This window comes from Plutella xylostella, chromosome 3 (genome assembly GCF_932276165.1).
Source record: "Plutella xylostella chromosome 3, ilPluXylo3.1, whole genome shotgun sequence".
NCBI classification, from domain to species: Eukaryota; Metazoa; Arthropoda; class Insecta; order Lepidoptera; family Plutellidae; genus Plutella; species Plutella xylostella.
Genome location: NC_063983.1, coordinates 2,616,944 through 2,629,479, shown reverse-complemented (window position 1 = coordinate 2,629,479; position 12,536 = coordinate 2,616,944). Strand labels below are relative to the sequence as shown.

General features: G+C 36.4%; 2 protein-coding genes across 2 annotated transcripts in view; both read left to right on the top strand.

The window, feature by feature from the left end:
* LOC105387309 (protein NDNF-like) overlaps positions 1–3,060 on the top strand; it is a 38,217-nt gene extending 35,157 nt beyond the window's left edge. The window contains exons 8-13 of the mRNA XM_048624568.1: positions 97–255; positions 620–731; positions 1,014–1,186; positions 1,454–1,605; positions 2,179–2,289; positions 2,411–3,060. Of these exons, the coding sequence (XP_048480525.1) occupies positions 97–255; positions 620–731; positions 1,014–1,186; positions 1,454–1,605; positions 2,179–2,289; positions 2,411–2,594 (891 nt within the window). The 3' untranslated portion in view covers positions 2,595–3,060. The remainder of the gene's footprint in view (positions 1–96; positions 256–619; positions 732–1,013; positions 1,187–1,453; positions 1,606–2,178; positions 2,290–2,410) is intronic.
* Positions 3,061–4,208: 1,148 nt separating this feature from the next.
* LOC105387291 (zinc finger protein 277) lies at positions 4,209–6,153 on the top strand. Its single transcript, XM_011557995.3, has 2 exons — positions 4,209–4,557; positions 4,697–6,153. The coding sequence occupies exons 1-2, from the start codon at positions 4,314–4,316 to the stop codon at positions 5,806–5,808; spliced, it is 1,356 nt and encodes a 451-aa protein (XP_011556297.3). The 5' UTR covers positions 4,209–4,313; the 3' UTR covers positions 5,809–6,153.
* The last annotated feature ends 6,383 nt before the right edge of the window (positions 6,154–12,536 follow it).

The window sequence follows — 12,536 nt, the reverse complement described above, 5'->3', positions numbered from 1 at the left end:
CAGACAGACAGACAGACACAGTTACTTTCGCATTTATAATATAAGTAGGGATGTGTTAATTTAAGTGTTTTTTTTTTAATTCCGCCAATGTTCCAGACCTACCACGTGTCGCTGTTCGGGCTGGGCCAGGACCGGCGCGCCGGTTCACTGCTGGCGGCCGGGAGCGTGCGCCCGCGCACGTCGGTCGCCAAGAGACTGAGGGAAAGCGTCCCTTATGCGGCTGAGTTGAAGGGGAGACAGGTGTTTTATTTCAAGGTACCTACTACTTATTACTACTATTAATTATGATTTCTTAAACATTGGATTGCAGTACAGAAGTTATGGTTTGACGTTATTCCACTTATGGAATATGTAAGCACCTAGCAGGACCAAAGCATCCATACTTATCAATTTAAGAATTGATGCTTTCTCTTGTTCATATAAAATGAACAAAAATATAAGGTACCTTATTAAAAAACAAATCAAAAATCGGTTTAGCCGTTTAGGAGCTATGACGCTACCACCGACAGATACACAGACACAGATACAGAGACAGACAACCTTCTTTAACTCCCTAACACCCCTATTTTTCGTCGGTGGTAAATAAAAATAAGCACCGTTTCTATTTGTTTTGTTGCAGTCGACAATAAGCGCAGGGGGCGGGCTGTGGCTGGTCGTGTCCACGTGCGGCGGCGCTGTCGATGCGGACGTCTTTGTGAGAGGCACACGTATTTACTCAGGAAAGAATATTGGTGAGTCAAGTGAAGCAATTTACCGCGCAATAAAGGGATACTTATATAAAATGTTATACCTAGGTAAAATCCTATAGGTGCCCAAATAGATAACTATTGAAAATAATTCTCACTTGTTTTAATTGGGATATACCTACACTACTTAGAACTCATGTTTTATTATTTTTTTATTATCTATCAGTGAATTTAAATGTTTCTAATTTCAATACCAAGCGTTCCAATAAAATTTTAAGTATAAGTAAAAAAAAATACATAATTATACATAAATTATCTCCAACCTAGAGCCCTACAAGAACATCTTCATCCCGGCTCCGATGTCCAGCTCCTCCATCCAAGAGACCAGTGATGAGGGGGTCCAGTTTGACTCCAGCAGTTCAGAAGAAACGAGGATGCGCTACGTCATCAAGCTGACGCCGAGTCGACGGGACTCTTGGAGCGGGGACTTGGGAATACAGGTCAGGATTCTGCCAAATGTACCCTGTTGAAGATTGCGGTTGGGGTAGAAGAGGTCTCGAGTGGAGACCACCAGTCTCGAATCAAGGGAGTCTGATGTGACTTCCTTGATTATTCCCACCATGTGAATAGCCAGTTCCCATGTAAATTGGACATATCTCAGAAGAACCTTAGTTTTTACCTTCACCCGTTCACGTATTTTACATTGGCAGCAGATATGGCTCACAGTTCCAACAGTTTAGATTTATTAGCGTATATTTTCCCTTCAGCTAATAGCGTCAACATCACGCTGGGGCATCAACACGCCGGAGCTGGCGGCTGGTGACGGCGCCACGGTGCGTGAGCTGCGCCCGCGCAGGTCGTGTCGCTCCGTGGATGTCGCCTTCTTACCCGCTTCTCATCATGCCACTGATGTTATCAGGTTTGATACTAGAAACATAATATTATTTTGGGTTTTAGTGGGTAGGTATTTCGAGTGCAAATAATTATGCTATTGTATTGATTTTATGGGAGCACCTACTGTATTGTTTTAGTAAAGATGCGATGACCAGCTTTTTTATTATTATTATTTATTTGTATATATAACTATAATATTTATTATAAAGTATTTATTTATATATAAAACTATACTATTTATTATCTAATTAAGCTTGTGTAACTAGTTTAATTAATTTATTAGTATATTATAATTTAGCACCTAAGTTCAGGGCATACTGAAAACCAGCGCTGCATAGATTATACGAGGTATAACTCGCAGCTTTGCTGAGTTTGTCCTTTTGCCACCTTTTAATCTTAAGTTAATTTTGTATTTGTGTTTTATTGTGTTTTCTCGATTATGTGACAATAAATGTTTTTTCTTTCTTTCTTTCTTTTAAAAGGCAGTATACAAAACTATCAATTTTTACCAGCACCTATAAGCTTTTTCTAAGGAAATTTTGAATTATACCTACCTAGGTACCTACATTACACTAAGCTCTGTTCTTTTCATTACCAGATATTGCATCTCAGCAAGTGAAATCATAAATGGAGAAAGTGACAGTAAGTGTCATTTCTCGAAGAAGCCAACGTCGAAATTGCAGTGCATTAACCGATCCCAAAAATCTTCGTAAGTTACCTACTTATCTACATATATTATAAAATGTCTTTATCTTTGTTTCACAGCATTATGATCATGAAAATCACTGGGTTGTGGACCAGATTTCCTTAAAAGACTTTCGTTTTTACAGGGTGAAGGTGATTGTAAGAAAAGTAGAAAATCTCAAGCCGGGACGAAAATACGCAATACAAGTCACTGCCGAGAGCAAAGGATCTGCTGTGCCATACAAGACGCTTTATGTCGATACAAATATATCTTGTAAAAACGATAAACTAGGTAGGTTTATCAAAAGTAGCAGTGAGGTAGATTCATAATGGGTCTCTTAGAGTTAAGGATTATCAATAGATACAAATAGAGTGGAAGTTGATGGAACCATACCCGCGACATCTTAATAGATTTTCAAAAGTGATAAATGAAAGGTAGTGAGCACACAAGAAAAAGACACAGGTGGTAACTTCAACTGAGATTCTTGCGAACTCGGGATATTCGTGAATTGAATAGTGAACCCTAGGAAGTAAGGCCTATGAGTGAACCTGAGTCACTCATAAAGTAACTTTTAAAGTGGAATTATTTAGTTTAAAGTGCCATATCCTGGCGATAGAGACAAAATTACCTGACTGGCGTGCAAACATAAGGTTGTAATTATCAGATGTGATCGTGTCGAATTACCTAGTTGCTTAGTGCCAATGTATAAAAAGCTAACTGACGATGTAGACAACTTATTAACATGAGACCGTGCTGCTTGAATGAAACAGACAACATTTAATTGAACGCTGTTGTGATATATATCAATAATAGGTTTTGATGCCACGACTGAATGTTTGTGAAAGCTACAAAATGTATTGCCCTGAAAACTTATCTGATTTACGATGAAAAATTGGTAATCCAATTTCTTTTAATATTTTTTTTGCTTCTGGCCCTTACGGTTCCAGCGTCTGAACAGTCAGACTTGACCTATTAGTCCTATAACATTGACTAAAAGTACCTATATACCTAACTTAATTTATGTAAATATTCAAAGGCTAAGTTAAAGTGATTACCTATTTATCTAATATTATAATTAGACAGGATTAGTAAATAAATATAAGTAGTAATTAGGTGGTGTATGTATGTAGTCAATTAATAAAGCGTAGGTTAATCGCTTTAAGTAGATAGATACGTATTTAGGTTTTTTCATACATATTTTTTTTTTATTATTGCAGCACTTGTTGTGCAGGTCCTTATAGATTTTTTTACTGAATTAATTTTCTGTAGGTACCTAGGTATCTCAAAGTATTGAAATAAATAAAATTAAATAATAAAGGTACATTACCTTCGCCATCTAAGATTCATATTTTATTCATAATTTTTGAGCTTTCATAAAATCTCCTATTATAGGAGGCTTATGTACTTATATGTAGGTATGGTGCTTATATATTATTATGTTAAATGTAATAAGGTAATAAAAAAAAACTTAATAAGCATTTATGGATATTGATATTTAATAAGTTTTATTACGAAGTTCCTGTATAGCTAGGTAAGACGTATATTAAGGTAAAATACCTATAAGAATAAATGAAGACATGAAACAGTACAAAATATGTATTTTTTTCTTATAAACATTTTACATAAGTACCTACCTACCTACCGATCATACCATTATTTATGTTGTAACGTTCCGTCAAAGTGCCATCCGACCAATCAAAACTAGGTAGGTACCCTTATACAAGAAAACATTATGTTCCTGCTATTCTAAGTGAAGGAGTTCGAAATTTTATCATTTTGGATTTCCCCATTTAAATAAAATTGCAATAATAGGTACAGCTATATTTGATAATTATGAAACCGAGCTGAGCAAAGTATTACACGACACTGGCAGAAACACTGATGACAACACCGACAGCATGACACTGACGTTGACGTCTGACGTCTGATTTGACAGTTTCAAATATTTCTGATTTCACCTTAGTGTTTTCCTTTTTTCCAAGTCAATTTGTCCGTATTTTTAGATAGAATTTTGAGTTATATTATTGCTTAGTTATTGAATAGCGATCATGTCGGAAAAGCAATACTTTGGGCCACTCACACTTCACCAGAAGAGCGATAATTTGTCGATTTTGAAGAGCCAAGAATCTTGCGAATGTTCCTGTGTTTTATGTGATAAAAAGTTTACATTACCTGCTGAAGAGAAGCCTTTACTGACTCATCTATTCATGGAGCATCGTTTAGTTATCGCTGATGTCAACCAAGTCGCCGATTTACAAGCATATCTTTGCTATTGGAGGTTACGATTTAGAGGTTAGTTTTAATTGTGTGATGTTACAAAGCCTTATAATAGGGTTGGGTGGTGAAAGGGTATCAAATTCAGCCTTATTAAAACTGTGACCAACCTATCATTAAAATATAAATAACAAGTGTGTTATTCACTATTTTTCAGATGAGGGTCTCGGATATTTCTGCACTACAATGCTGCTCGATGACAAACCAGATGGCACTAAGTCAAAAGATGAGAAATACTACCTGTTGAGCGATGTTCTACCAGAGGACAAGGAGTTGAGGTCCAATTTGCAACAGACCCGCATAGAAAACATCATGAAGAGGCATGAGTTTGAGCGAGAAGACAAGAATTATGAAAAAGAGTGTTTGTTTTGCCGCACCACACCGTCCGGCACCAGGGCTATGTACTTGACTCATTTGTATGAGAAACACAACTTCCACATTGCTAAACCCGAGAACCTTATCTTCATCGATGAACTGGTGAACTTACTTGAAGCTAAACTGGAAAATCTCCAGTGCATCTTCTGTGAAGGACACTTCAAGGACAGAAACATATTAAAAGAACACATGAGGAAGAAAGGACATAAGAGGATAAACCCCGAAAACAAGGAATATGATAAGTTTTTTGTTATAAATTACAATGGTGATAAAAAGCAGACTTATAAAAAGCAAGAATATGTAAAAAAGAGTGTAAATAGTGTTAAGCCTAACAGTAGTAAAAAAGCATCCTCACAGGATGGCATTCAAAATAATCAGACACAAAAAAAGAATGTAGATAATGATTCCAATGTAGACAGTGATCCTGATTGGTCGGATTGGACCGAAGACAGCGGTCCGTTGATCACCTGCTTACTCTGTGAACACAATGAGCAGGAATTTGAAAATATTTTAGACCACATGGAAAGAACCCACGACTTCTACTTTACAAAACTAACCGCACACATAGACTTCTATCACAAGATCAAAATAGTGAACTACATCCGACGGCAAATGCATTTACGGCAGTGTTTATCCTGTGATACCAAGTTTGATGATTACATGAACTTAGAAAAGCATATGAAGGATAGTAAGCACATGGTTTTAGTGAAAGAAAGGTGGGATCAACCAGAGTATTATTTTCCCACGTATGAAGATGATCTTTTTCTCTGCTTCATCCAGGATGAGGATGAGAGTTGGTGGTCGACTGATGAAGTCGAAGTGGAAAGGAGGAATAGCATGTCTGATTGTATATCTAAAGAAATGGCTCTAGCTGTGCTGAAAGATAATGAATGAAATCGTTTTTTTGTATATTGTATAGTTTTATAGTACAGGTTTAATTTTCAAGTAGTTTTATACTGCGTCATTACATAATAAATAGGTAAAATGGTTAAGTGTAATGTATGCTAAATTAAATTTACCTATGCGATATGGCACACCAATGACTTATCCTTTCATCCTTTGGGAGCCACTGTGAACCCTGTCCGGTGATATTATTTTTCACTGATACGGTAATAGAATAAATAAATTATAGCAATATTTATTATGTCAGTATAATAATTTAATACCTATGTTGTTATATTTTCAAATATAATTACTGTTTTTCATTATGCTCACTCAATATAATTCTACCTAAACTTACATTTTGATAGTTTTAATTAAAATCTCGTACTCTGCCACGCGTTGTGTCTTCGTTTATACCGAAGACCCGAGTACAATATTAATTACTAACCTAGAAGTCTTTACACCATTCGGTCGACTATGAATACTTAGTAAGTGATTATGTTCAATTTTTTTTTTCTTATTTAATGGTCACTTGCGTTCGGTCCTGAGACCATAAGCAGGTATTTTCTGTGAGCGTCACGTGTCGGGTCTGTCATCCATTGATTGTTTCCCCATGTTTTAAAATAGTCCCCTTTTGTCAAGATCCAGGATTTTGTGTCTCTTGAGTCGGGTACTATTCAGTTCGTTAGTGAGCTGGGCGGCGAGTGGGTTCACATGCATCTGCAGTCGCGTTCTGTATCTAGCTGTTCGAGATCTAACCTCCTCCAACACGGTAGGAACTTTCAAGTATTCATGTATTTCAGATGTTTTGGTGAATAGGGGTGCGTTGCTTATTTTTCTAAGGATTGCATTTTGACACCTTTGTATGACTTGTATGTTTGAAGTGCTTGCAGTGCCCCAAAGTTCTATGCCATAAGTCCACTGTGGCTTGAGAATAGATGTGTCAATTTTTGATTCAGATCAATAGATGTTCAAATATAGTATATATTTTTTTAGATATAGGTACATTTATTTATCTAAAAGTATAAATGAACTTACTACAGTACCTTTGCAGTAAACTATACCTATACCTATAGGTAACCTAGCAAATAGCCTGTCGCTCGAGAGCTTCTTGGCAGTCGGCCATAAGCCAAGAAGAACACAATTCGTACCTTTTTGCTTCACCCCAGCCTCATTCTACGTAATTTACATAGCCATAACTTACATTAGTGTAAAACTTCAGACAATGTGTCTCGCGGCGGGATACTGCATAGGTACAGTCAGTAATAGAGATATTAATGCCTCCCCCGCCCCCCACCCCACTTAAGTGACGTAATACATGACATGAAAAATAGTTATCGTCGTTTGTACCTATGTATTTTTCATCCAACTTTTAGTATCAAAGTGTTTGCGCTGGGATGGCATACGTAGTATATCTTGCTGACTGTACTTCTAAAGGAAACGGATACACGTGTGATAGTCAGGATTGAAGGGCAATGACCCAAATACAGGGATATGTCAGCCAAATAACATCCTCAAAGTGTCGTAAGTATATTGTAGAGTGGCTTTTTCTCACGTTTTCACAGAATAAGTCTTCTCTAGAGTGACGAGTGTTTGTTACCGACACGCTTATGACAAAAATCTAACCCCCTTATTCATAGAAAAGTTACAATACGTTTTAACTAATAAACTGTTTTGTCCCTCTCTGTCAAAGAACAAATTGTTCTTTGGCGGAGAGGGACAAAACAGTTTATTAGTTAAAACGTTATGTAACTTCTCTATGAATAAGGGGGTAAGTTTCGGGCGCTGTTGCACGAGCCCCGACTCTATCTTGTATTAAACGTGCCGATTGCACGACAGCTCTCGTTCGTTAGTTATTCGTCAGTATAGATAGAGTAACCCTCAAGACATTCGGGGAGGCTCCTTTCATACACAACAATTATCTAATAAATAAAAAAACTTCAGTTAAATGCTACTATAGTAGGTATTTTTACTACTTCAGTAAATCTGGTTAGCTACGAAAATATACATTCATATCCTTTCCAATATGTAACTGACCATCTTACGTAAAATTTTCAAAGCGTTTACAAAGATTCGTTAGGTTTCCAATCTTCACAGAGGTACACAGCAGCCACCAAACTTCGCTCCTTAGGGACCAAAGAAATAAGGGGGTCAAGAGTTTGTCCCTTTCGAGAACACTCGGGTGAAAATTGTGACTCAATATTTATTGATCAGCCTTTGTTACTTGTTTTAGGAAAAATATGAAAATGTAAGATGCTTCACTGTGTTTAAAATAGGTACGAATGTAAGTACCTACTTATTAAGTGTTCTATGGTTTGGTTCTTATATAGTTTATACATACTTATACCTACCTAATTAGCAAACACACAAGGTCATGTAAATATATTGGTAGAACTGGATAGGATCTAAATAATTTATATTTGAATCAAGTGTAGGTTAGTAGTTAGTAGGTTTAAAGTCACTCAGGGTGCTATGGAGAGAGCTATGCTTGGGGTTTTTCAGATGGATCGTACCTATCAGAAATTAGGTTATCCGTCAGAGGACTAAGGTTACCGACATAGCTATCGAAATATGCAAGCTGAAGTGGCAGTGGGCTGGTCAGATCTCCCGCCGTAGAACCGATAACCGTTGTAATAGACGAATTCTCGAGTGGAGACCACGAACAGGCAAACGCAGCGTGGGACGCCCTCCTGCCCGCTAGACCGACGACCTTAGGCGGGTAGCCGGTAGTGGTTGGATGAGGAAAGCCGACGACCGAGTGTTGTGACACTCCTTGGGAGAGGCCTATGTCCAGCAGTGGATGATTATTGGCTGATGATGATGATGTACAACTTGATTATAATCTCAGATTTTTTACCGGTTCGAATTTTCGAATTGTCGGCTATCTCTTTCACGACAGTTGAGCCAAGCTAAACAATTTTCTTTAAATCCAATATGAGCCACATTGCATCGTGAAACCTATTAAGCTAAGCCCCACTTACTGGAAATTTCTAGACTTACTGGACAAAATATCTCCAGTTTCTTAAAGGCAATTCTAGTTAATTACCGATTAGGTATTTGCTTTATACTTGATTCCTTCAATATATTTTCCTCGGGTTGTCGTTAAGTATTATTAAGGCTTTATAGCATTTTGATGTTCATAGGTATTATTATGATTATGACGTATTTTACAACGTTCAATTTCAGGTTTTATGACCTAACCTACTTGGGGTACGGTTCCTTAGATTTATGCGACGTTTCCAGTATGTAAACTATAAACAAATACCTAAATGTTGGTTGAATATTTTTCATTTTGATATGATTGGCGATTTGGTTTAGTGCCAATTTCACCATTCTCTGTTAGAGCATAACCAGGGAGTAATGGTTAACTTTTGACACATCTGTCATGAATTTTATATGGAGATGAAGTTTAATTTATAATTCAATCCCTGTCGGTTAGATAACCGAGAATGGTGAAATTGGCACTTAGTATGCCGAGGATTCACTATTTGCTAGTTTTAAGTTTAGTCTAGGTACCTACGCAGTTTGCAGCATTACTCGCGCCTATAATAAATCATATACTACTCGTGCACGTTCCCATGGTACCGCCAGAGCTTCGAGTCCGATTAAAAAACAGTTCATCACACAGCGCACATAAGGTGCCAAGTGCCCGTATTATCCGTAGATATATATGAATCCGTTCAAAAATGAAAACTAGGAGCACGGAAGATATTTGGTCATAAAAGTTTGATCCATCCCAAAGGAATACCTCTAGCTTGACATAAAATGAACAAACGGTAGTAAGTATATAGGTACGTTATATGCGACGATAATATAATTATTACACTCACGGGCAATGAAAAGGTTCCACTGAGAAAAACACCAAATTACTCCTAAACGGAAAAGGCTAGCTTTATAACGCCTTCTGCAACATCATCACATCATCATGACCCATTACGTCCCCACTGCTGGGGCACGGGTCTCCTTCCAATGAAGGAAGGGTTTAGGCCTTGTCCACCACGCTGGCCAAGTGCGGGTTGGTGGACAAAGACCTTCTGCAACATTGAAGTACATTTAACAGAGCATCAGGTTATTACCAAGTAAAACTACCTATATTATTATTATTTTTTTAAGTATGTCGGGGTTTTAAATTTGTTTATACTTACCTAAAACGGGGTTGGTTGTGGATTTTGTCTCAAACTTAGTTTTTAATAAGCTAGAGTAATCCCCCAGTGGTCTGAGCTATTTGGTGATAGATCAGTACCTAAGTATTCTTTTCCTTTTATACTCGTACTCACAGTTCAGTTATTTTTAGTACGACTCAGATATTTAGATAAGATATGCGATGCTCTTACGACTTTGACCTTTTTCTTTTCGAGATTTATAGTATTATACGAGTTTGAATATTATAGTTTTAAATTGTAATAATATTAATTATGCTTATCTCCTAAGCGAACTCACCACCGGTGCATAAATATGCTATTTCAAGGCAATCATAAAATAAAAACCGGCCAAGTGCGAGTCGGGCTCGCGCACAAAGGGTTCCGTAGCAGCAAAATTACAGTTAAATCAACCTATCTCAAAAACTATAAGAGATACTTTGATCAAACCAAAAATCGTTGAAAGAGTTAATTAGCATGCATCACCTCTATTTTTTTTAGAATTTTATACCCCGTAGTTATAAAAATAGAGGGGGGGGGGACATACTTTTTACGACTTTGAGAGCTGATATCTCAAAAACCGTTCACTTTAAGAAAAATGTTTTTTAGAAAACTTTATATCATTTTAAAAGACCTTTCCATTGATACCCCACACGAATATGTACATCGAAAAAAAAAATTTCATCCCTCAGTTACATGTATGGGGGGCCCCACCCCCAATTCTTTTTTTTACTATTTAGTGTCATATTTTTGTAGCGGTTCATACAACACATATTCCCATCAAATTTCATCACTGTAGTACTTATAGTTTCCGAGTAAATCGGCTGTGACAGACGGACAGACGGACAGACGGACAGACGGACAGACGGACATGACGAAACTATAAGGGTTCCGTTTTTGCCATTTTGGCTACGGAACCCTAAAAATGAGCCAATCTGAAAACCCTGGAGAAATCTATACTTATGTAAGTATACTATCTATGTTTATACCTCTTACAGTTTGTATCTAAATTAAATTCTACCGAAAATTATAAATAATAACTTCAGATGGCAAAAAATATAGATTTACGTATACTTATCGATACCAATTTATTAATTTGAGTTTTAAGAAACAATATTGTGAGAAAAAAATTCTCTAGGGATGAAATGAACTCCTTTCATCTTTCTTTTCAGGGAATTCTTACCCACTTTCAGAGCATTAGTGAAGAAAAAAATCATTTCAACATTTAAAAGAGCAAAGTGGTTTTGTAACACTTTGTGTTTTCCGCCGCTTTTGGGTGGTTCTTAAAAAGTCCAGAGTATTTTTTGTATGTTTAGTCTTTTGTAATTGGGTGTTTAAAAACAAGTTCGGATTCTCCAGCCACATCAGAGCACATGCGAGAAGATAGACAGGGTCGCTGTCGTCGGATACGACGAGGAGGCCATCATCATCACTTTTGTAATAATTATGTATAGAACTTCGTTAAAAGATTATACTTACAGCTGCTTTGAACCGGGTGTAATTATATGTCTGTGGAAATTTATATACCTAAAAGTTAATGAAAAGAAATCTACAAAACCATATTATAAGTAAGTATGTACCAACATATTTTTTTTTACTTTTATACTCTGTTGTTTATCGTATAATTATTACTTAAGATAAAAAAAAACGATACTTTCGTTGCTTGTTCATTTGTTTACAAACACATAAGTATAAAATCTAGCTTACCTATACTAGCGAAAATACCTAAGTCCTTGAGCTTCTTATTATGCTGGAATACCGGGAAACAATATAAAGAATTAAAGTAAGTTACTACTTAAAATATTAAAATGACATAAAAGGAAAGCCCCGTTTAATTCGAAGCTACGTTGGTTTGCCAAATGTTTCTTGTGGATTTGTTTGAGCTCACAAACATCTTATTATACCTACAGTTACATAATGTGCATACAAACGTAACCATACACTATACAGCTACAGCTTCCAACTTGCATACAGATGAAACAGTATAGGTTTGTGAGCTTAACTTACATACCTACTTATAGAACCTATGAAAAAGTTCCACTAACAAATTTACAATACAACACCAAACGACCTCATTATTTTCAAACATTTAGATAATTTATAATTATTACAGAATATTTACGTTTCTAGTTGATACTATTCTGATGCGATGTATGAAATTCTGTCTGACTGTAATTGTCTTGTGTGTAGATATATTATAGCTATATACATATATAATAGATGCATAGATAGATGCAGTCGACCGAGTTCTTAAACTCTGCTGACCGAAGGTTCCTTGTAAGAATCGCTTTTGGATGACGACTGACATCGACGATTTGCTAATTCTGTATAATACATCACTTGACTTCATGCTGTACAATGTTGGTAATTCCAAGTTAGAATTTCTAACCGATAATGAGGAATGCCTAATTGTCGAACATCAGTCTAAGTGCTTCTGCAACAACTTTGTAAAGTTCAACAGTAAACATTTCCAATCTAACTTTGATATTAAGTCTATGACAGAATGAAGACTGCAGATTTATGCAGTTTGGGACTTAGACCCTTAGATTAACGATATACGCATGAGATGATAAAATATATTACAATAAACGACCTACGTAC